At 50.3% G+C, this 22,961-nt stretch overlaps 1 protein-coding gene across 6 annotated transcripts in view; it reads right to left on the bottom strand.

Annotated features, from left to right (window-relative positions):
* CACNA1A (calcium voltage-gated channel subunit alpha1 A) overlaps positions 1-22,961 on the bottom strand; it is a 197,718-nt gene that overhangs the window by 29,556 nt on the left and 145,201 nt on the right. For all 6 annotated transcript variants that reach the window (XM_057490153.1, XM_057490152.1, XM_057490154.1 and 3 more), the window contains exons 23-30: positions 20,004-20,063; positions 19,195-19,301; positions 11,291-11,390; positions 9,432-9,592; positions 7,848-7,985; positions 5,859-6,060; positions 4,606-4,770; positions 2,421-2,531 (exon numbers count right to left, since the gene is read on the bottom strand). In XM_057490153.1, the coding sequence (XP_057346136.1) occupies positions 2,421-2,531; positions 4,606-4,770; positions 5,859-6,060; positions 7,848-7,985; positions 9,432-9,592; positions 11,291-11,390; positions 19,195-19,301; positions 20,004-20,063 (1,044 nt within the window). The remainder of the gene's footprint in view (positions 1-2,420; positions 2,532-4,605; positions 4,771-5,858; positions 6,061-7,847; positions 7,986-9,431; positions 9,593-11,290; positions 11,391-19,194; positions 19,302-20,003; positions 20,064-22,961) is intronic.

Raw genomic sequence — 22,961 nt, 5'->3', positions numbered from 1 at the left:
ATTCAGGTAGGGATGACTCTGAAGTATGTGCTCTCTATCTCCTCCTGGAGGTCCCCAGTGGAACTGTGCCCCAGTTGCCCACAGTGGGAATTGGCCACAAAACACACCCAATACTGGCCACCACCTAGTCCCTGTCTCTCTTCCCTTCACCCTTATTGTGCTTCCTGGGGTCACCTCCCAGATAAATCCCTTGCACTCAATCCTTTTCTCAGGCTCTGCTTCTGGCAGAGCCCAAAGACAGCTTCCTAGGTGTCTGGCCACAGACTTTTAAGTCCCTGGACTAGAAAGTTCCCCTCTGTCACCTATATTCCACATGGCGAACTGGGGGATTCATCTAAAACTGAAGGAGTATCTGTGCAGACTGTCAGGGTGGGAAAGATGGAGCCCTAGCTCCTGGGGTAGAAGAATCACTTCACCACCAGAAGTTCAATTGGAAATACAATCATTGCACACAGCTGCATTGGACAGGGTCCTTGCCTGAACACAGGCTCACGTTCCTTTCAGTACCGGGAGGCCAGGTGTGTGGCACCTCTATGTTGGAGATGTAGAAACAGGAGCAGAGCAGCCAAATACCTTACGAGGGCACACAGGTAGAAAGGGGCTGAGGCAGGGTCTGCAGCAGGTGGGAGTGTGCCAGAGCCTGGGTCCTTCCCCATATACATTCTGTGACTTGTCCTGGTGGCATTCCCCAGGATCAGAGTGCTGGGGTGGTGTCACGGGCCAACTCAGTGCCTTTGGCTGCAGGGTGCCTCCCCCACCTGGCCGGTGCTCTATGCAGGGCCTTGGCAGCCTGAGCTATACCTTGGACTTCCCTGGGGTTCTTTGTTTAAAATACAGATTCAAAGACTTTCACTTGGCCAAGGGAATTAGAACCTCTGTGTTTGAATCTGGAGATCATTCAATTTTACGAAATCCCCTCAAGTGCTCCCAATGGGTGGTAGGGGTGGGAGCCACTGATTTGGAAGTGCAAGGTGGGCTGATGAGCTCTATCATAACCCTTCCTAGCATTTACTGAGCACTCACTACATGCCAGGCTTCACCCTCAGTCTTCAGACACCTTATCTGCATCCTCGGTTTGCAGGAACTCTGGAGGGAGGGGTGGAGATGGCCCTTCTTGCAGCGGAGGGGAGAGAGGTAAGGTGGACCCAGGCAGCTGTGATCTGAATCAAAGTTTCTCTGGTGCCAAAGCCGACACTCTTTAGCATCTGGGGAAGCCAGGGTGTGAACTCAGGCTGTGCCCTGCTGAGGCCCTGGGGCTGTAGGTCATTCTCTTCAGAGAGGCCGACTGAGTGAGTGGTCAAGAGGGAAGACATCCTGTTTCAAGTCTTAGCTCGGCCACTCACTGGGGACCTCCTGGAAATCATCTCAAGTCATAACCCATTAGCTTAGGCTTTCTTCACTTTTTTTTTTTGGTGTGTGTGCTGTGAACCTGCTGGACCGCGTGGGAAGACCTCTTGGAATAGGCTTTGTAAGTGCACAAAATAAAATTCCCGGATTGCAAGGGCACCTGTTATGTTGACATGTGATTGTCGAAATATTTGTAACAAAGATCTAATGGTTAATGTACATCTTCCTTAACATTTTAAGTGTTCTAGCTGTAGATTTAATAGCCACCAGCATTTTGAAGCAAGGATGAATGAAACTAAATTTTGAAGTACCTGTAAGTCTGTAATGCACTACAAAAATATCTCATTTGTACTGGTGACATGGATCGTATTGGTAATGGTGCACGGGCTTGCTGACTGCCTTCAAGATGGAAAGAAATGCAAAAGTCCAGTTGGTGGCTGGTGAAAAATAAAGATGTAATTTCTTCACATCTAATTTCAGGGATCCCCTCAGCCCCACATCCGTTGATCCTTTTGGGGATCAGTGGGCCTAGGTTAAGACGACCTGCATTAGTGGGAGATAAAGTAAGCTAGTGGGTCATGAACTGCATTAAAAAAAAAGGAAATGGAATCGAGTAGAATAAACACCTTCAGAGTCCAGGGCAGCAGTAAGGGTAGAAACTGACTTGATGAGATTTCATTTTGGTTGTCTGTATGCACGTCTGCATGCTGGGCTCTAATGTAAAATACACTTCTTACTGTGCGCTGTGGTTAGCATAGCTTGAAGGCCATGGACTTGGCCTGTATGGATCTCAGTTTCCTTACCTCCAGAATAGATGATAATTACACACATCAGATCATTTCAAGGAATGACTACATGCTTGGCACATAGTAAGAGTCAAAAAGTGTTGGGTCTCCTTGGTGTTATTTGGCAAGCACAAGAACGCCTAAGTAGGGTCGGTGGGTCTTGGAGGGATGCTCAAGGCACCCCTGGGGTTGGAGGTCTTGGGGCCAGGTGGGGAAACCTTTACTCAGCACCCGGTAACCCCTGGACCTTCCCCTTACCCACAGCCCTAGCCCCAAGGCTGTACTTACCAGAATCCCAAAAGCCATGACTTTCAGCAGACATTCCAGAGAGAAGAGGGAGGTGAAGACAATATTGAATACTCTCAGAGCATTTTCATAAGCAACCGAGGCCCCGTAGAACTAGCGTAGAAAGGAGGAAGGGGGCGGGGTCAGCAGGCGGGGCAGGGACTGGGGAGGCAGCTTTGGGGCTGTCCCATCCCAGGAAGGTGGGACTCAGATGCTTGGTTCCCCCGGTGACGTCCTGTGGAGCTGACTTGGGCCCTAGACAAGCTTTTCACAGGCTGGGCTAATCTTTCCCATGTAAACAAAAACTCTTTTCTTGAGTCCTGACTGGGCATCCCAGATCCCAGGATGGCTGGCCCGTCTGGGCTCCTGGTGGGATGTGGGAAGAGGTCTACAGCATCCCTTCTGTAATATATATATATATTTTTTGTCTTTCTATTCCTACCTGGACACTCCCATGAGACCACTCCCAGATCAAGATTTAAGACATTTCCAGCACTCTGAAAAAGTTTCCGGCATCCCTTCCCAGTTGATAACCGCCCCAGAGTAACTGCTATTGACTCCTCCTGAAATATTTTTGCTCAAACTATTTCATCAGATTTGAGTCTGTAACTTTCAGACCTGACTACAGTTGGAAACAGAAGTTACACTGCACGAGGAAATGAATGCACCCAGAAGTAGAACGGTTTTCATGTAACTCAACTGGTTTCCTCAAAAAGCCAAGAGCGTGGGGAAAAAAGATACAGGGAGAACAGAGATTTAAAGGACAGAACTCAGAAGCCACACGTAACCATTCAGAACTTGGCTCAAAAAAACAACTTGCTGTAAAGGACATTTTGGACAATTCACTGTGGATCTTAGAGAATCAGCACTCATCTTGTCAAGCATAAGAAGATGTAGGAAAATGTTATTTTTTTAGAAATGCATACCGAAGAATTTAAGGGCAAAATATTCCTGTGTCTGTCAGTTAAAATAAGAAATACCAGAAACATCCAGAGTGGGTAAATGGGGAGTGACTGCCCCTGGGAACGGGGTCTCCTTTTGGGGCGCTGGAATGTTCTGGAAGTAGACAGAGGTGGTGGTTGCATACCCTGGTGAATGTACTAAATTCTTCTGGATTGCACACTTTGAAATGGTTGATTTCCTGTTATGTGAATTTTGCCTTGATTAATACTCGGGGAGTGCTCCTGGTTCCCACAGCAGCGGCATCAGGGGATGCTGGTAGAAATGCAAAATCCCAAGCCCACCCGGGACTTGCTGAACCAGAATTTGCATTTTAACGAGCTCCCCGGGTGATCCGTGAGCCCACCGCAGTTGGAGAAGCGCTGGGCTATAGGGTTCCTCTCGCTTCTGTTTGTTTGACACTGATCCTGATCCTAATAATGAAAACATAACAGATCATGCTTATGGAGAAGAGTTTCTGGTGCAAACAGGTAAAGCTTTTCTGTTGCCAATTCAAAAATGAGCAGCTTCAATTTACTGAGCGTTTTTGAAGCGTCTAGAAATGTGCCAATGTCTCCGTGTGAACTTTCTTCGTCAATTCGAATCTCCACCCGGGGGCGCAGAGAGGGGAAGATGCTTCTCATTTCACTGACAGGGAAACTGAAGCCTGGGCCCTCACCAGTCACTGGTGCAAAGTTAAATGCTGAGTTAACTAGCAGAGAGGGACTAGAACCCCTTTTGGTCTCCAAACCACAGGGTGAAAGATAACTTTTGACCCCGTAAAGGCTCCGTGGCCCCAAGGGTTGCAAGGTCCTTCCCTGCCCTTCCTCATTTATTCATCAAACATTTATTGAGGTTCCCTAGTTCCCTCTGAGCCAGGCCCTCACTGAATGCCAGGAACCCAGGCGGGACCAGGACTTGTCTGGCCCCTGGAGCTCACAGGCTATGGGGGAGACTCTTACCCCAACACAGATATTTTAACAGGTGAGATAACAGGATGCTTGTAAGAGGGGTGCCTCGTGCAGTCTTGGGAGGTCAGGGAGGGCTTCCTGGAGGAAGCGCTCTGCAGGTGCAGCTGAAAGGAGCTGGCCTTCCAGAGTGGTGGGAACTGTGCGTCAGGCAGAGGGAAAGGCTTGGCGGTGACACAGCGTGGTCTGTCTGGGGAACTGCGGCGGACGGTCTGTCTTGCTAGAGGAGGGGGTGTGTGGGGGCAGGAGTGTGTGTGGGGGGCAGCGGCATGGAGGCTCACCTTCATCATGAGCACGACGGTGTTGAGGGCGATCATAGCCATGATGGTGTACTCGAAGGGCGGGGACACCACGAACTGCCACATGCGGTACTGGAAGCTCTGCTTGTTCTGGGGCATGTGCCGGGTCAGCGGTTTGGCGCTGATGGCAAAGTCGATGCAGGCCCTCTGTGGGGGACAGGCGGCGGCTTTAGGGCCACGGGCGGGAGGCAGCCGCAGCCAGAGCACCCTCCATCTGCTCCCATCAGCGCGGCTCCCCGGCGCACCCGCTTGGACCGCTGCCTCCCTTGCCCCCAGCCAGGATTCCTGGACTCCCCGTAAGCTGATCACCTTCTTCTCCCAACAGCCACGGCACCGTGAGGAATTACCATCTGCTGAAAGTGGCGCTGACATTTCCCCCGTTACCTCGTTGAATCCCCTTAGCAAAGCAAGGGCTGTGGGTACTCTCAAGAGCTCCACTTGGCAGATGAGGGAAATAAAGGCTCAGAGAGGTTAAGCCACCTGCCCTAGGTGGCACAGCAGACAAATGGGCCAAAGCTGAATTTAAACCAAAGTCTGACTTTAAAGTCTGACCTTTTAAAAAAATTTCTACTGAATACTTTGCTTCTCTTTCTCCTCCTTGAGGGAGGGAGAGGGGGAACGGATAATGGTTATTTAGTCTTAGGTGCCAACAGTGTGGAAGAATGCATTTTAGGTCCTTCACCTGGCTTAGAAGATTCTACAAGGGAAAAGTGTCACATTAAACTCCCTGATGAACTGGGTTTTCATTCATAAAGATTCATCACCTTTCCCTAGGGGAGATTATACTTCCCCACCCCACTGACATCAGCCCTGTGACTTGCTCTGGCTAAAGAAATGTGAGCAGAAGTGGTGTGTGTCCACAAAAGTTGGACCATGGTTTGCCATTTTTTTTTTGATCTGAAGTATCTCTGAAGAGAAACATAAAAAAGATGATGTGGAGCAGAGCCACATGGACATGCAGAGTGGGCAAGAAATCAACCCCTTTGTGGAGATCTGGCCCCGAGATGCTGGGGCTGCTTGTTACTGCACATTAACCTAGTCCCAACAGACTGATACACTTTCTACCTAGTGTGTTTTCCTCTAGAAACCCATGAAGGGCTGCCCTGCAGACTGGATTCTGCCCAGAGAATGCAGATGCTCCCTCCCCAGAAGCTGGCTCTGGGTGTGCAGATTTATGTGTGTGTGGTGGTGGGAGTGTCAGTTTTTGAATGAGGCATGCAACCAGCAAGTGGTACCTCATTTTTCTCCAGGCTGTATTCCTCCATCATCTTGTCCCCCTGCTCCTGGAAGGTGATGATGATCAAGGCCACAAAGATATTGACGAAGAAGAAGGGGAACACCACGAAGTAGACAACATAGAAGATGGACATCTCCATGCGGTACCCAGGGCTGGGACCCTGGTTCTCAAAGGTGGCATCCACGGAGTGCTTGAGGACCCTGTGAGGATGGGGGCAGGGAGACGGGCAAACAGGGACAGGGGAATGGGAATGGAGGGAAATATTAAGAAGAGACAGAAAAGAAGTGGAAGTAGTCACTGTTTCTGACTCCAGTTACTTTCTGAAGCTTCCCACCTCCTCTGTTTATGGGGAGTGTTGACAACAGTCAGTTACTTCTACTGCCACGTATTGAGGGCTATCATGTACCAGAAGGGATGTTTAACATTTTACTCATTTTCCCAGCAATTCTCTCAGGAGGTTATTATTGGCTTCATTTTGCACACAAGGGAACTGAGACATAGCAATTTGAAGTGACTTGTCAAAGATCACCTAAGACTTGGCCAAGTTCGATTTGGTGGTGGATGGGAGTGAGTAAAGGGTCAGAGAGACAGGTGCATGTGTATGTGTGTATATGTGGGAGGGTAGTTAAGCATAGGTGGTGGTAGGAGCTGAGGGAAGTGCAATGGGGAGGCACATGGGAGTGTTTGTGTGCATAGCTGCTCTGAGCAGTTGCACAAGTTGTGCACTGCTCAACAGTTATCTACAGGGTGCCATTCACCCTGTAGACATGATAGATTTGTATATCACACCTTTTTAGTTGGTGGCCATAAAGTGCCTTATTTGAGCAAAAATCACTAAATATATTCCAATGGTTTTCTGACAGATTCTTGGAAGAAAAGTCTGTTGAAGAAGGAGTATCTTTAAAAAATTTACAAAAAAGTGTCCTATGGACTACCATTAGCCCCAAGAGTGTAGGTACTGAGTGTGTGAGTAGAGAGGCACATGCAGGTTGGTGTGTTTCCTGAGACAGGGAGGGGCACATGCTGGAATCAACCTGCATTTCTGAGATGCTGGGAGGACCGGGACTAGGTGTAGGAGGGGGGGGTGCTTGCCTAGAGGACAGATTAAGGGGGTGCCAAACCCCTTGGTCATCACCGTAAATAGTATTTTACTGCCACATTTAAAAAATCAAAATTAATGCCAAAAGCCCAGGATGAACAAAATATCAAAATCTGAAATAAAGACAGGGTCTGCCCCTGGACTTGCACGATTCAGCCTCACCCCTTTTACCCTGGGCCTGACCCTGTTTGGGAGCCAATGGTCCTGTGGTCAGACAGACTAGGAAAATGCCACATTCACACCCCTGCCTTCAAGACTTGCATTTATCAGCACAGGAAGGGTTAAGAGGATGTGGCTGCCTGGGCACGTGTACGTGTGTGTGCGTGTGTGTGTGTGTGTGTGTGTGTAAGGGTATTTAAGCACAGGTGGTGGTAGGAGCTGAAGAGGTGAAATGGGGAGGCACATGGGAGTGTGTATGTGCATGGCTGCTCTGAACAGTTGCACAGGTTGTGCACTGCTCAATGGTTCTGTGTCTAAGGGGTGCCATTCACACTGTAGAGATGATAGGTTTACATATTCATGATGACACCTTTTTGGCAGGTGGCCATAAAGTGTCTCATTTGAGCAAAATCATTAAATATATTCCAGTGGTGTTCTGACAGATGGCCTGTGTGCACAGAGCCTTTCTAAGATTAGAAACAGTACCTGTTCTGGAAGGATACAGCCCTGTACAGTCAGAGTTGGGTAAACCGAACGTGGGCTGGATTTGTCCCCTACAAGCCCAACCATACATGAAGGCTGCTGTTCTTGAGACAGCTCCCTGTGGCTCCAGCAGGGCCCCTACCTCTGGACACCAGGCACGAACCTCTCCTCTCCCAGGCCTTTCCTATCCTGCTCCCCAGGGACCCCTGAGAGCCCCCCGTGGGGCCTTATGGCCAGGCCACTTACTGTGGCCAGCCTTCCCCCGTGGACACGGTGAAGAGAGTCAGCAGGGCCCACAGCACATTGTCGTAGTGGAACTCATACTTCTTCCACTCGCGGTCCCGGGCCTTGACCTCATTCTTCTCGTAGAGGAGGTACTTGCCGCTGCACAGGGAACGGGGACGGTTAGTCAGTGGAGGAAAGGGGCTTCGGGCACTCTCCTTTGACAACCAGAGACCGGAGGAGGAGGAAGAAGAGGGGCCCACCAGCCCATGCTGCCTCCCTCGGCCCACGAAGCGGTGATGCCCTGCATCTCCCTGGAGTGTGTGTGTGTCCTGTGGAGACACATCCACGACTGAGGCCACGGCCCTGCATCAGTGGGAGAGCCGACTCGGAATCTAGCGCCCTCCTCCGACCGGAGAACTTCTACCCCTGAGGGTGGGAGCCTCCGGCTTCGGGGGCTGAGAGCAGGGACAGAGGCAGGTGCATTTCTGGGTTCCACAGGCCAAGGGGTCGGCTTCTCTTCCTTTTCAGGGCAGGAACCAAAGCTTAGCCTCAGGCATTCAGCCACGTCTCTAGGACACTTCCAATTTCAGGAAAGAGCCACCAAAATAGCAGGCTGCCATTCATAGCAGAGTAACGTCTTCTACTACTAACAACAGTACTATTTACTGAGCACTTAGTCAAAGGCTCAGCACTTTCCCTTCGAGGATAACCTGAAGATAGGACTCTTCAGGTCCACAATCCCTTATCTGCAACTCCCAAATCCAGAAAGTTCTGAAAACCAGACATTTTCTCCTAACTCAGGCATGTTACGGCCCACAGACCAAATGTGGATTGGTCCACAAACTAAGCACATTACAAAAAATTTTTTTAAATGGTTGAAAACAAATCAAAGCAAATTCATGACAAGTAAAAGTTATATGAAGGTCAAATCTGAGTTTCCAGAAATAAAGTTTCATAGGAACACAGCCCATTTGTTTATCTGTGGCCTGGTTGCTTTCTGGTTACGATGGCTGTTAACAGAGACTGTACGGCCCATAAAGCCAAAAATATGTACTCTCTGGTCCTTGACAAAGTTTGTCCATCCCTGATTTAATTCGTTTGGTAATGAAACCAGACCCAAGGGGATGTGAGATTCTTTATACTTGTTATTTATCCCATTTGGGGCAAAGGATTACCTGTTTCCCTGCAGAAATACTGTGTTTGATTGCAGGACAGCTGCAGACCCCACTGAGGGTGTTATGTCCTATGTGGTATATGCAATACACAATCTTTCTAAAAAAAAAACAACCTCAAAAATATTCTGGATTTTGGAGCACATCTGCCCGTGGAGCTTTCGAGGAAGGGAATGTAATGTGTATCAATAGCCCTCACTTGACAAGGCTGGAAACTGAAAATTAAGCAACAGCTCACGGCTCATCCTGAAGCAATGGGCAGCGACTCAAATTCCAACACCATTTTCCTTTTGACTGTATATCCAAGTTGGGTGCAAATGGGTCTCTTCCAATGCACACCCCAGTGGCCAAACCCGAGAGGTCGGTGCTTCTGGCCACCCCTCTCCTCCCCACGCCCAGCTCAACAGGGACGCGTAGGGGAGTGGAGACCCACCGACAGTCTTTCTCAAACTCCTTGGACTCATCCGTACAATGGAAGAACTTGCCCTTGAAAAGCTGCACGGCCACCACAGCAAAGATGAACATGAAGAGCATGTAGACAATTAGGATGTTGAAGACGTTTTTGAGCGAGTTTACGACACAGTCAAACACGGCCTGGGGGGTGGAGATGAGAGAGGGTGTGAGGGCCCGGGGGCCCGGCCAGCCTCTGCCTCCGGTAGCCTGTGATACCAAAATATTGTTTTTATTCCCATTTTACAGACAAGGACAAGAGCCAAATCATGAAGGTCATGTGATTTTGAGAAGGAAAGTTTTGGGGTTGGGCTGAATCCTCAATTTCTATGCATCCAAAGCCCCCCGTTTAAACCCGAGGAAATGGCGCCACTTCTGTGAGCCTCTGCAAGCGCACAGCTCTTAGGAGCAAGAGGAAAGGTCCTCAGTGGAAAGGCCACTTCCTGTTAATTATGTGTCCCTGCCACAAGCCCTTCCTGTCCCTCATCATCCGGAGTCGGAGGCGCTTCCCTTGTGCCCACCGAACAGTCGGGAGTGCTCTGGACTTGAGAGGTGAAATTGTGCCCAGGAGATTCTGCCCCGGGGGAGATGGAATCCGTCACTGCCCAGAGAAGGCAGGGGTCCCAGCCTGCAATGTCTCCCACCCTGTTCTGCTTCCAATCCCAGTGGGTCCTAACCACCAGTGGGCATCAAGGATTGTCAAAGTTCCTGGACTCACAGGCTAGCTTTGCCAGTTTGCCCCTGGGGAGAGAACGTAGAACATTCATGGGGCTTTTAAAAGGGGCTGCGATCCAGAAACTGGGTTAGAGCCACTGAAACAAAGACTTCTGGAATTCCAGGTGTTTCAAGGCGAAGCTGGGTTTCACACATTTCGTCTTTTAACATTCATCAACAAAAAATGGGCATTCCTAACACTATCCCCCAAATCCTGGGCAGGGGCGCACCCCTGGTGATATCAGACATACTTTATTAGGTCCTGTAGGAGCTCCTTAGTGGAGCCCTTAGGTCCTGCGAAGTAACACTGAATTGCATGGTAACAAAGTCATTCCCTCTCCACTCTCCTTCGATGCTTTTTTGCAAAGGAGGAAGTCTCGCTTAGCTGGCACGATATCACCACCTAACGTCGATACTTTTCCTTTCCAACCAAGAAAGAACAGCACCCATGCTCAAAGCCTTTTTCAGGCCGTCACATTTCGTTCGACTTTAATAGTACGTAATTTTAAAAAATAGATACTTTTTATGTTCTGTTAGTGGTGGGTTTTGGTTTTCCAACTTGAGGAACCTGACTTAGCATATCCCTTTAAAATGAATTCGCTTAAGTAAAAAATAAGTGTTTTAATTAAAATCATTAAGTAAGATGTAATACAAGTGGCCCTCAGGTGGAGCATAAGTGGGAAAAGGAGTGTTTGAATGCCTAGGCTTCATCTCTTTTCTTTCTTTTTTGTCTTAATGACAAGCTTTTGGGAAATGCTGGTTCATGCCATTTCTAGAACAGATAGGTGAAAAGCCAAAGGTTATGTGGGACCAGAAACCTAGTTTCCTGCTTCCCAGATGAGCATTATGCCCTGTTTTATCCGTATAATGCCTTCATGTGAATTAGGAAAAGAGACTCCCCCCCAACCTCAAGATACTTCATCTAGTGGAAAATTGCCACAATATACAGATTTTGTTAGATCGACTCACTTTACTGCCACCTGCTGGAAAGTTGTAATAATAAATATACCCACAGACAACAGCTGTGATGTTATCAGCACCCCTTTCAATGCAGTGTCCTTGAGCAGTGTGCAACCTGCTCAACTGTGCACGGCAACCCCGAAGGCCTCCCGCATGTTCCAATCTCACCTTGAGCTTTGGCAACCGCTTGATGGTTTTAAGAGGTCGTAGCACCCGGAGGACTCGGAGGGATTTAATCGTGTTGATGTCCTTTCCTTTGCTATTGCCACTGTGGAAGGATGTGAGGGTTGGGAGAAGGGAAGAGAGGGAGCAGAGGTCACGCTGGGTGGTGGGTGGTGCACAACTCCATGTGGCCCCACCCCCCACGGCCTAGGGGTCTGGGGTGAGCCTGGCACAGCCCTACCCTTGCTGGGGAAGAATGGTCACTTCCTTTGCCGTGTTTGGGCTCAAGAGCTAGTGAGTGGATGGTGCTGGCCTCAGCGTCTGCTGAGCGCCTGCCTCTACCACCTGGCTGGGTGTGAGTAGCTGCTCGGGGTAACTAACCCTCAGACCAGCACAGGGACGCTGGCTGCCCACCGTGCGCTCTGATAAGAGGCGGGCTTGCTGGGCTCTTACAAATTGGGACTTCTTTCCCCCCTTCCAAGGAGTCAGAAAATGCTTTACGTGGCCCCTAAACAAAGACCCCTCCTCCCCCAAGATTCCTGAGTTGCCGGGAAAGGAAAGAACCCGGCTGTTCAGGTGCTGGTGTTGAACCACTGCCGAGGTTTCTGCTTCATTCTTTCAGCATCTCTTAGCCCATCTTTTTCAGAGGGCTGCAGAGAAGTTCAGTCCAGGGTCTACTGGACCTGAACTGCAGCCAGGGAGACGCTGGGGATGCCGCGACACCCTTAGCTGGCCGTGACCCAGGCCCCCAAGAGGGAAGCCCTGGGCGGAGCCATCACAGGCTGTGGTCAGAGGAACTCACCACCCACCCAGCTGCCCTAGCCATAAGTCTGAGTCATGTTCAACTCTCTGCCCTCCACTGCCATTCCCAGAGGGTTACCCTACCCATTTCCCAATTCCCCCCCAACGCCCTGTCTCTTTCTTCCTTTTTCAGCACACAGAGGACAAAACCAATGGCTACGTCACTCTCCTGCTCAGAATCCTCCTGGAGTGTTTGAATTCCTAGGAGTAAATGTGTAGCACGGCATTTAAGACCCTTTGAAATCCAACCCAACTTACCTTACCTTTGTATTCCCATCGATTGCTACAAACCCCCAACCCTGGTCATGCTCTTATCTTTGCTTCAGCACGTACTGTTCCCGCTGCTAGGAATGCCCTTCCTCCGCTTCACCATTCAGGGGACGACGTGGTTCTCAAAGCCAAGTTAAATGCCCCTTTAGACAGCACCTCCTGACTGCCTCTGCGTTCCGCCAGAATCATCTTTGTTTCTGTCTTTAACTTCCAGCTTTTGACAGAAAACACCTCAAAGGCTTAAAGTGTGATTTATTTCTTCTATGTGCTCGTTTCCCCTTTTATCTTGGTTCTTATCTCAGCCCCCAGCACGCGCCTGGCATGTGACCTCAGGCCACATGTGAGTGGATCAAGATCAGAGTTCTTTGATGGTCTACTAGCAAACATCTCCCTACATTTACCTCATCGGTATGGGTAAAGCTGCCCCAGAGGCCCTCATCAAGCTGGGGCTGGGCATCTGGGTGCAAAAACACCGCTCTTCAGCCATTTGCTGTTTCAAGGCTCCCTCCTCTCATTCTTCAGGGAATAAAGCGACAAACAGGACTTTATCCTGCCAGGCACAGCTATGCTCCAGGATTGAACAGTCTGACTGAACATGTTTCTCTCCCTTTTTTATTTTAAAACCAAAGCCATCATTGTTATCTCAAAGCTGTGCCCCAAAATATGAGACACACGTCAAGAGAGTGAGATAATTTTAGGCAGAAGAGGGGTGCAATGAAATAACTGGATCACACAAACAGCTGTCTCTTCAAATATCTTTCAGGCCTCCTGCCTTGGACAGAGAAGATGTCTCTGGTAGGTGCTAGTAGGTCTTCCATACCTCCCTAACACCCACCAATGTCCCTTTTTAACAAAGAAGCCAGCATGAATGCCATAACTTGAAATGCAATATTTCCTGTTGGATTTACTTTTGCAATGTGGTTTTATCTGAGGTTAGCAATTCTGGCTGTAGGGGGATGATATAAAGTTTCCTAGCAGAACTAAAATGACGTTTAGACCAGGTATTGGTAGGAAAATGTCAAGGTCAGAGGATGTCTAGGTTGTCTGTGGAGTGGCTAAAATTTTGATGTGCTGAATGGCTGACGTTTGGGAGCATGCATCCCAGGGCACATCCATTCATCTGACAAATGACTCCATGGCCACTGCGGAGCTCTCTCTTAGGAGGCAGTTTGCCCTCTGGCGAGGCTAAGAAACAACTCTGTTGATGGAGGCACCAAGGAGAGAGTTCCTGGCAATTTGGTTCACGGAATGCAGGAATAGCTTGATCAAGGTGCCATCACAGAAAACCACCAGCTTTTGGAACCACTTGCTGAAAGTGTAGCTGTTCCTCAGGAGTTATCTTCTCCTTTTAGAGCCCAAGTTCTGGTTGTTTGGAAGGCCCACTCTCTCATCTGGGAGGCTGGACACTCATTCCTCTGATAACCATTCTAACCCACTTGTCTGATTTCCTGGAATCAGACCCTGGGGAAGTACCCTGCCCCCCATGCCCTTTCTGTTCTCTGTCAAGAACTGGGCTAATGGGGGTGCTAAGGTGGGAGGCAGTGGCCAACACCCGTTGGGGCTCCTCCTCCCTGTGGAGCAGGCTGAGTTGGGCTCTGGTCACTGCAAGCAACAGGACAGCAGCAAGGACAGAAGGCCATGGAAACAGGTCCACAACCAACACGGCATCAGAGCACAGAGAATGAGAGACAAAACCAGAGAAAGAGAGAGAGAGGGAGAGGGAGAGGGAGAGAGACTTTACCGTGTACTGCTCCTGGTGAGGTGGCGTCGGAGGGAGAGACAGATCGTAAGCGGCCTCAGAGGAGAGAACACAGAACACACACATACACGCACGCGCACCTGAGCATCCCCCGGCCTGCCTGGGCACCAGGAGGGGCAACCTCAGGCTCGGCTGACGTCCATCCTTCCATCCAGAAGCCCCTGCTCAGTCCCCTGCCCGCGGCAGGCCCTGCACTGCCTTACAGCACCCAGAAAGCCAGGACAGCCAGAAAGTCATCAGTTACCAAGGGTGAACTGGCCACTGATGGTCACTGCCAAGAGCTGGAGAAACTCCTTTTCTCCAGAGGTTCTGGGGCTGGAAGGCTTCAGAATGTCTGGAAGGTTCCCAGTTTGGGAGCTGGGGCACCTGGGTGTGAGTCCCAGCTCTGTCCCTGATCATCATCCTCATCTATAAAGCAGACCTCGGGGATGCTGACTGCGCACAGTAGCTGTGACTTGGCTCTGTCCCTTCCATGCTGCAGGAGAGGGAGGCAGCGGAGTGCCAACTTGGGCTGAAATTAGACAGCAACTCTCAAGAGCCCTCTGAGAAATTACGAGCCTGGAGAAAGCTCTAGCATCTGGCCAAGTCCACCTTTGGAACCAGGCTTGGGCTTGTGATGACTTTCCAACCATGACTGGAGATCAAGGTAAGAGGAAGCTGACTCTCATCAGAATGGCGGAAGTCCTGCCCCCCAAAGCAGACGCTCTACAGAATTTTCCACCCGCCACCCTTTTAAAGTTAGGATTTTACAGAACGGTTAAGTGCCTACAAATATTCCCCTCAGATTTTTCCTCCCTGCTCTTTTTACTTTAGCTTAGTGGTTCTCAAAGTCCAATGTATCTAGAAGTTACTGCGTACACAGAATTGTGTACACTCTCCCTTGCTGGTTGTTGAGGGAACTTTCAATGAGAGTGATTTCTGCCCCACTTGCTGACTTCAGGTGTAACATGTGAGTTACACAGTGAATGTCACTGTGCCTGCCTGCAGGAAGGTGGCACCCTTATGCCCATTTTCCAGACGAGGAAGCTGGGGCCCAGAGAGGGAGAGGCACCTGCCCGAGGTCAAACAGCCAGGGAGTGGCAGACTGAGACTCAAACCCAGGTTCATGTATCTTGCACTCAAATCCTTCCATGTCATCACACACAAGGAAAATAATGCCTTCCGGGGCGGGGGCTGTTTTGGGGATGGGGATAAAAAAAAAAGTGGTAGCCTGACGGCTCCTTCTTTGGCTTCCTGGTAGTTTGGCTCCTGGGCATGCAGGAGCAGCTTGATCAAGGAGCCCTGCCAGCTGCGCCGGCCTGCCTTGAGGGAGGAGTGGCAGCACCAGATGGACTCTTGGCAGGGAGCACAGGATCATGATCTGCCAGCTGCTGACAAATGTCAGTTGGCCGCCCCAATGCATGGGCACAGAGCGTGATATCATGTGCGATGGCTCATGAAATGGTGTGTTAGTGGTGGCTGCATGGACGTGGCACACAGTCAGTGAATGGAGCAGGACACACACACAGATACTTGGGTGCGGTGCGGGAGGAGTGAAAACCCTCAGGAGAGCTTCAGCACATCCCTTGGAGGACCACAGGGATAGTTTTCCCACATCTGGCACGGGGCCATGATCACAGCACTGTGGCAGAATCCTTGCCTCCAGCCACTAAGGCTGGAACAGCAAGATTCCTCTCGACAAGAAAGGCAACACCCTTATGCCCCTTTCCCGGGACTTGCAGGCTCGGCCGGGACCTCAAAGAACCCACAGGATGGCTGCACTGCCAAATCTCATTCTGCTGACTTACAAAAGCCTCCAAGTGCAGGGCTGGGAGACGGGCTGCAACCCTGAGTCTGACGGCTGAAGTGAACTTCACCGATCCTGCTGGACGTGCTTCCCTCCCCAGTTCCTCTGGGCCTCAGTTTCCCACAGGCGGTTGTTGAAAAGATTCATTAAGTGGCAGCTGTTATTACTATTCGTGTTATCAAGGCAAGATTTTCTATTTTATGGGGAAAGTGAGTCACAGAGAGAGACCAAGGGATTTGCACATTAGAGAGAAACCAGACAGACTGGCGGGAACCTTTTTCTAAAACACTACGGTTAATCTAACACCGGTTGGGGTTCTCAGCCTTATCTAGGAGGACATGGCACACAGGATAGATAAAGTAGGTTAAGAGACCATAAAGCCCTTCTGCTAAGGACTCTGGGGTTGGGTATTCAGATTGAGAACCTCAGAGCATCCCCTACTCCTGCCAATGTGGCATCCATCTGGTAACAAGGAAACATGATAAGCAAAGTCCTTGTATGGTGAGAACATCTCAGGCAAAAGGGGCCAGAAACCTGCAGCCCGGGGGGGGGGTGGATTCTGAGACTCTTCTGGGGAGAAAGGTAGAAGCTTCAGGGCTCCTTCTCTGGCTTTCTGGAAGATTGGCCCCGGGCATGCAGGAGTGGCTTGATCAAGGGGCTCGGTCAGTTGTGACAGGCCTGTAGCCTGGCCCTGGAGGAGGAGTGGCAGCACCAGATGGATTCTTGGCAGTGAGGTGGGGAGGGTGCAGCAGGAGTGGGGTCTCAGGGTCTCTCCAATAGAGAAACTCTTCTCCCATCCTCATGACCATCATATAAAGGTGCTCCCATGACTGTCAGCCCTTCCAAAGTCCTATGAGAGTACCTGGCACTTGTGAGGACACCACTACTAAAATCTCCCCCCACATCCCCCAGGTCTTGTGAGATCTACGAGCCCATCAGGGCTCACCCGATGGCCTTAAATCCCTGTCTGGCCTGTTTCCTTGCATAAGAATTTAAAAACCATTTGAAACAGGGATTTTCAAGGGCATGGGCTAGTTGGCTTCATGCCTGTAGCAACTTCATAAAATCAGTTTAAAAAACTGACTACAAATACGCTGCCAAGTTTCTGTGAATTGTGGGCTCATTTTGAATGCCCTTGCGTAACTTTTGACTTAAATGAAAACTCAAAAATTGAAGAAAATCAGCTCCTCAAGGCAGCTTCTTCTGCAACACAAAGAATCCTTCCGCCAATTGATTTTTGGTGGAATAATAATTTTTTTTTTGCAATTAGGTTTAAGGTAGAGCCTACTTACAGCTCAAGGGAGCCTAGAAACAGCATATTGTAAGCTACGGGCCACCATAGCAAAAGCTTTATGGTTGAAAGTTTGTTCCCAGGTCTTTTGAAGGCCAATCCTTCCCCAAGTTTGAGGTCAAATTAGGGGGTCGCAGTGGGGCAGGGCAGCAGTAGGGGCCCCTTCTCTTCAGCACTGATGCGTGTGATTTCCAACAGGTCTGGGAGGGAAGTGGCAGGGGTTAGTTGATGGGCACAGTCACCATTTCTTTTGTGCCACACCCAGTGGCAATCACAATACAAGTTGGTCATGGGGATGGTAGTACAGTGTGGAGAATTCAGTAACTTATTTCTATGTTGACAGATAGTAATCACACTAAAGGGGTTGAGGATTATAGGGAATATGGGGAGCTGTTGAACCACTGTTGTACATTTGAAGCCAATATAAGATTGTATATCAATATATCAATGATACTTCAAAAAAAAAAAAGACGGGAGTGCTAATCTGATAGGGAACAAATTTTATCTGGTTTGTATTTTACATCTCTGAATTCCAACGAGGTTGAAAACATTTTTTCATTTTTATTAGTTGTCAGCATTCTGTAAAATTTCTGTTTACACACTTTGCCCATTTATCTATTGAGGTTCAGTGTTTCTTATTGATTTGTAAGTGCTTTTTACATATGAAGGCCATCGACTCCTTGCCTTATTTGTGGCAATCCCACCCCTCTTTCTCTGTGCATTTTGCTCTGTTTATTTTTTTAACCTACAGAACATATTAAGGCTAATGTAGCCAAGATTTTTAATTTGTATTTTTGAAAATAGTATCTTTCATTGCTCTGATACTCAAATAAATTCTCAATTACTTAAAAAAGGATAAGAGAGAGGAGGAGGGAGGGAGGAAGGAAAAAAAGAGAAAAGGAGAGAGGGTGGAAAGAGAGCAGACATAGAAAGAAGGGGGCAAAATAGAAGGTACAGAGGAAAGGCGGTGTGGACAGTCTGGCCAGAGACAGAGATACAATGAGCCTCCTGACACTCCTGGTACGTCACCAGCTAGGAGGCATCCAGAACTTTGGAGGTTTCTTGCTTTTCCGACACAACTTGACCTCACTGTGTTGCCAGGGAAGAATCTAAGAGCGACCCACTTCAGTCCCTAAATGGAAATGGGTCACCACGCTGGCTTCCTGACAAACCGAGTCCTCATTGGTCACGGTGGCCATTCAAGGGCCCCCTAGCAGAGCTGCTGAGAAGACAGCCAGGAGGAAGAGGCACAGAGAGCCCCCGATGTCTCAGTGTGGGAGGAGGTGGGCCAGTCAGAATTCCTGTGAGACTTTCCTTTGTGGGAATGATCCCCTGTGATGGGCACAGACGGAGGCTCCAAGAAGATACGTTTATGGATTAGGGACTGATTAGGTCTTTTCATTCTGCTTCTAATGTCTCTAACCTGAGGAAGGTACTGTCGTGTTTGCTACCAGGGCCCTAAAAGCTGGTGACTGCTCGGCCCTCGGGTGCCACTTCGGGGTCACACAGTGAAGCATGGCCTTTCAGAGGGCAGAGGGTTTCTAGGGCTGCCAGGAATGACGGACACACAGAGGGAGTCACTAAATCTACACCTACAGGGGCTGCAGGCACAGGGTGGGGGTCTGAATTCCCATGCACATTCGTTTCCTGATCTTCTTTTTAGGAGCTCTCTAGGAGACAGCGATTGCGGCGGAGCTGGGAGAGCAGAAGGGAGATGAGATGTCCTGGGGGGCTAGTCTACGTAAAGCGGCACAGCACAGGGTCGGTGACTGGGCTGCGTGAGGAGGTAGAAGGTGGAAGACCCGTCTCCTTCTTCCTCCATGGTGGACAACATGCAAAAGCCATCTGAAGCTCTTCCTGGTGGCATGCGGATGCCTCCCACCGCCCCAGAGCCCACTCTCCCCATCTCTACACCCTGAGAACTTGTCCCCTGATCAAACGGGCAGCCCCAGGCTGGGGGTAGGGAGCGAAAAGGCCAGTGGAGGCCTCACAGGGAGACTTACGTGAAGGCAAAGGCCACGAGGGCCCCACTGACCACTATGAAGTCGAGAATGTTCCAGAGGTCACGGAAATAGGCACCCTGGTGCAGGACGAGCCCCAGGTCGATCATCTGGGAGAGAAAAAACGGTGCTTAGATCCTTTACCCCGCCCAGGAGGGCAGCACCACCTTCCAGCCTCTGTCCCCAGCAGGGGGCACGGTGGGGGACGCACAGCAGCCAGAGGCCGGGGCTGGGGGTGGTGATAAGCCCCTGCCGGTGTGCCTCCCCACCTCCTGCAAGGCAGTTCTGGCTCGCTAGCTCTTAGGTCCACACCCGGACCCCCGGGCTCACACCCGTACTGGGTCCATCTGCCAGCCTCACCGCTTCCGTCTTCCACACCTTCCGAGAAGCGGCCCACTTCTCACCACCTTCTCCACTGCCGCCCCATCTGGTCCCTGTCACATGTGCCAGAGCTGCGCAACCACCTGCCCCCAGCTCTCATGGCTCCCACCCACCTAGCCCCCTGCCCCAGGTCCGCTTCCCCTCCCCAGCGCCGGGGGGCACCTGTGAGCACCCGAGTCCCGTCAAGCCCTTCCTCTGCCCAGAACCCACCTCGCCTGGGGTAAAAGTGGCCCCCAAGGCCCTGCATGTTCTGTTCCTGTCGCTGCCAATCTTCCCTGCTCTCCCCACTCACTCCTTCCAATCACACCGGCCTCCTCTCCGCTCCTCCAGCACACCAAGCATTTCTAACCCTCCGGGGCCACCCACCTGTGCCAGAGTGGCATTCTTGAGGGTGCAGAATCCCTTGGGTCCCTGGCTTTCTTGACACTCACCTTGATCACCATCTCAAAGGTAAAGACGCCTGTAAAAACGTAGTCAAAATATCGCAGCACCTGCAGGGGATAAAAGCAAGGTGGCCGTGGATCACTGGCTTGCTCCAGCAGAGCCTCCATGAACCTAGTGATGGCCCACTGGGGCATGCGACCTCCAGCAAAATCCCCAGGGAGCAGACTCTGCACCCGGAGGGGAAATACAGCTGTCAGGTACAGTTGGGCAGGGCATGCACTGCTTAAGGGCTCCTGGCACAAAGGCCGTTTCAAAGCAGATTTGTATGTTATGAATGAAACTGTCCAGCAGATGGCAGCAAAGTCCTAACAAAAATCAATTAGGACAGTTTACTAATGGTTTCCCATTTTTTATTTGCTCAAAGCCCTATAAAGAAGTGGCCCAGGGAAGTTGACGGATGACTATATCCCTGTTACTGACGAGTCTGACCCGCACCCCTCCCCACCCAGTGCTCTTGAACAGGTTGGGCCTCCTCAGGGAGAATTCCTTCCCATGTAGGGTCTCCTAAACATGGCCAACCTTCCAGGCCAGACACTGGGGGCCAACCTCCCCACCGGCTGTCTGCCACCCAGCTCCACAGCCACGTCCTCATCACAGTGGGGTGATTCCCCTCCTTCCCACTGCCTTACATGGGGCAGGTGGTTTCTGCCTGGGTGAGCAATGGCCTGCAGCCTGGCCTTTCTCCAGGCCGGGTCACAGCACACCTTTGGTGTGACCCTGGTGCGAGGGCATGGTTGTGCCGGCCCAGGGCTGACTCCATCCTAAGTAAGGGCTGGTAATTACCAAGTACCACTACTAGAGGGCGCCCGTGAGCACCTGAATCAGGTTCTGGCTTTTCTCAGCTTTAAAAGCCCCCAGGGCTCCTACTCTCCTTAAGGTAAAAGCCAAGGTCCTCCCAGTGGCCCCCAAGGCCCTGCACCATCTGGCTGGTCACCTTCCTGCCCTCACCTCCTCCCACTCTCCACCTTACTCACTCCGCTCCTGCCACCCTGGATGTCTTCACCTCAGAACCTTTGCGCAGGCTATTCCCACTGCCTGGAATGCTCTTCCCCACATCACTTGATTCTCTCCCTCCTTCATGGCTTGGCTCAAAAACCACTTTCTCAGTGAGGCCTTCCCTGACCACCCATTTAAAATCCACTTCCTGGAACTTCTGAACCTCCTTACCAAATCTACCTCCCTTTCCATCTTGCAAACTTTTTGTTATTTTTTATAGTTTTTAATGTATGGTTTATAGTTATTAATAATCTCCCCCACCCAAATGTTGGCCTCATGAAGGCAGGGATGTTGTTCCTATGGTGTCTCCAGTTCACAGTACAAAGCCGGGCACACAGCAGGTGCTCAAGAAATGTTTGCCAAATAAATGATGAATAGCTGCAGCTGTACTGGATTGTACAGAAGCTGGGCTCTGTGATCTGTGTGGTCACAACTTACATTCCCATTATGTGTGGTGCTTGAAGGATGGATCATCAGAGATCAGAGCGGCCAGAACGGCTGGCTTCCTGGGGTGGGGCGGCAGATGCAAGGGGCTGGAAGGATCTAGGTAGACAGAGAGCAGTCCAGGTGCACCAGGCGGGGCGCACAGCATGGCAGAAGGCCTGCTGCTCTGTGAGCCCTGGGAAGGCATGGTCCATCTCATGCCCTGTCAGTACTTGATGTTCTGCTCTGCACCTGGCACTGGGTAATTATTATTAAATAAATACTAAATAAAGCAATGAATGGAAAATGGAGGAAAGAAGGAAGGAAAAGTCAGGTAGTTGGATGAATCAAATTCTGGAGAGCTGAGAAGCTGGCCAAGAGGAAATCAAGAGACCAATACATTAGATTTGACTATATCTAATACACAGATCCTTTGACCTATACGAATGGCAATTTCCTATGCCTCAGTCTAATCCAATAAGGATCTCAGATTCATTTATCTCCCTGTGATACAAATCAAAGTCCCAAAGAGATTCCACTCCATATCCACCAGGGTGGCCAAAAGCAAGAGGTGCCAGTACCAAGTGTTGACAAGACTGTGGGGCAGTGGAGTCCTGTATGGTGTCACTGTATAACCCAGTAACCATCTGGCTGCATCTAGTCATGCTGACCACGTGTAAATTCTATGATCCAGAAGGTCCACTTATACTTTTACAGCCTGAGAAAGTCATGTCCAGGCATCTTGAGAGACATGTTGGGGAGGGATGCAGGGATAGCACTCTGAAAGGGAAACCATCTAAATGTGTCGGCAGGAAGATGGAAAAACCAATCATGCCACACAGCAGAATATCAAACAGTGATGAAAAAGGACAACAGTCACTGCCCTAACAGTATGTGCTCGTCTCACAGTGGACTCAATATTGGGTGACGGAAATGAGGCACAGAATTAGATCATCTGTTTAGTGTTAGAAATGGACAAAAATAAATTCCAGTGTGGAAGGATACATGTGCAGGTGGGAAAATTTGACAAGATGCTCATTCCAGAAGGGATGGCTGTTGTTCACCTCTATTGTGGGGTTTTTCAAGCTCCGCACTATTGACATTGGGGGCTGGATCGTTGTCTGCGGTCGGGTTGTCCCACACACTGTCCGGTGCTGAGCAGTAGCCCCAGCTGGGACCCACCTGCTCCGAGTCACAACAACCAAGCACATCTCCAGACATCTCTGAATGTGCACCCAGCTTCAGAGGGAGTAAGAGGGAAGGGGGACCAGAGGCTTTGCAAGTGCCCCATGGGGCTCGTCCCATCCCTGCCTGGAGCTGTGGCAGCCCCCTGCAGTCTGGGCTGTTTCTGAGCCTCCTAGAGTTGGCGGGAGGGTTGCTGACCCCTCTTGGGATGCAGCCTCCCTGGTCCTGGCTCCCTGAAGCCCCTGGGGAAACCAGAGGGCAGCAGATGACAGCCTCAGCCCTGCCCTGGTACTAGTTTCTTCCGGAAGCTGTGTTCTAATTATTTCCTTCCATCTCCCCCA

The sequence above is a fragment of the Manis pentadactyla genome, chromosome 12 (genome assembly GCF_030020395.1).
Source record: "Manis pentadactyla isolate mManPen7 chromosome 12, mManPen7.hap1, whole genome shotgun sequence".
In the NCBI taxonomy this organism is placed as follows: domain Eukaryota; kingdom Metazoa; phylum Chordata; class Mammalia; order Pholidota; family Manidae; genus Manis; species Manis pentadactyla.
Note: the sequence above shows the minus strand (reverse complement) of the source record. Positions and strands in the feature narration are given on the sequence as shown.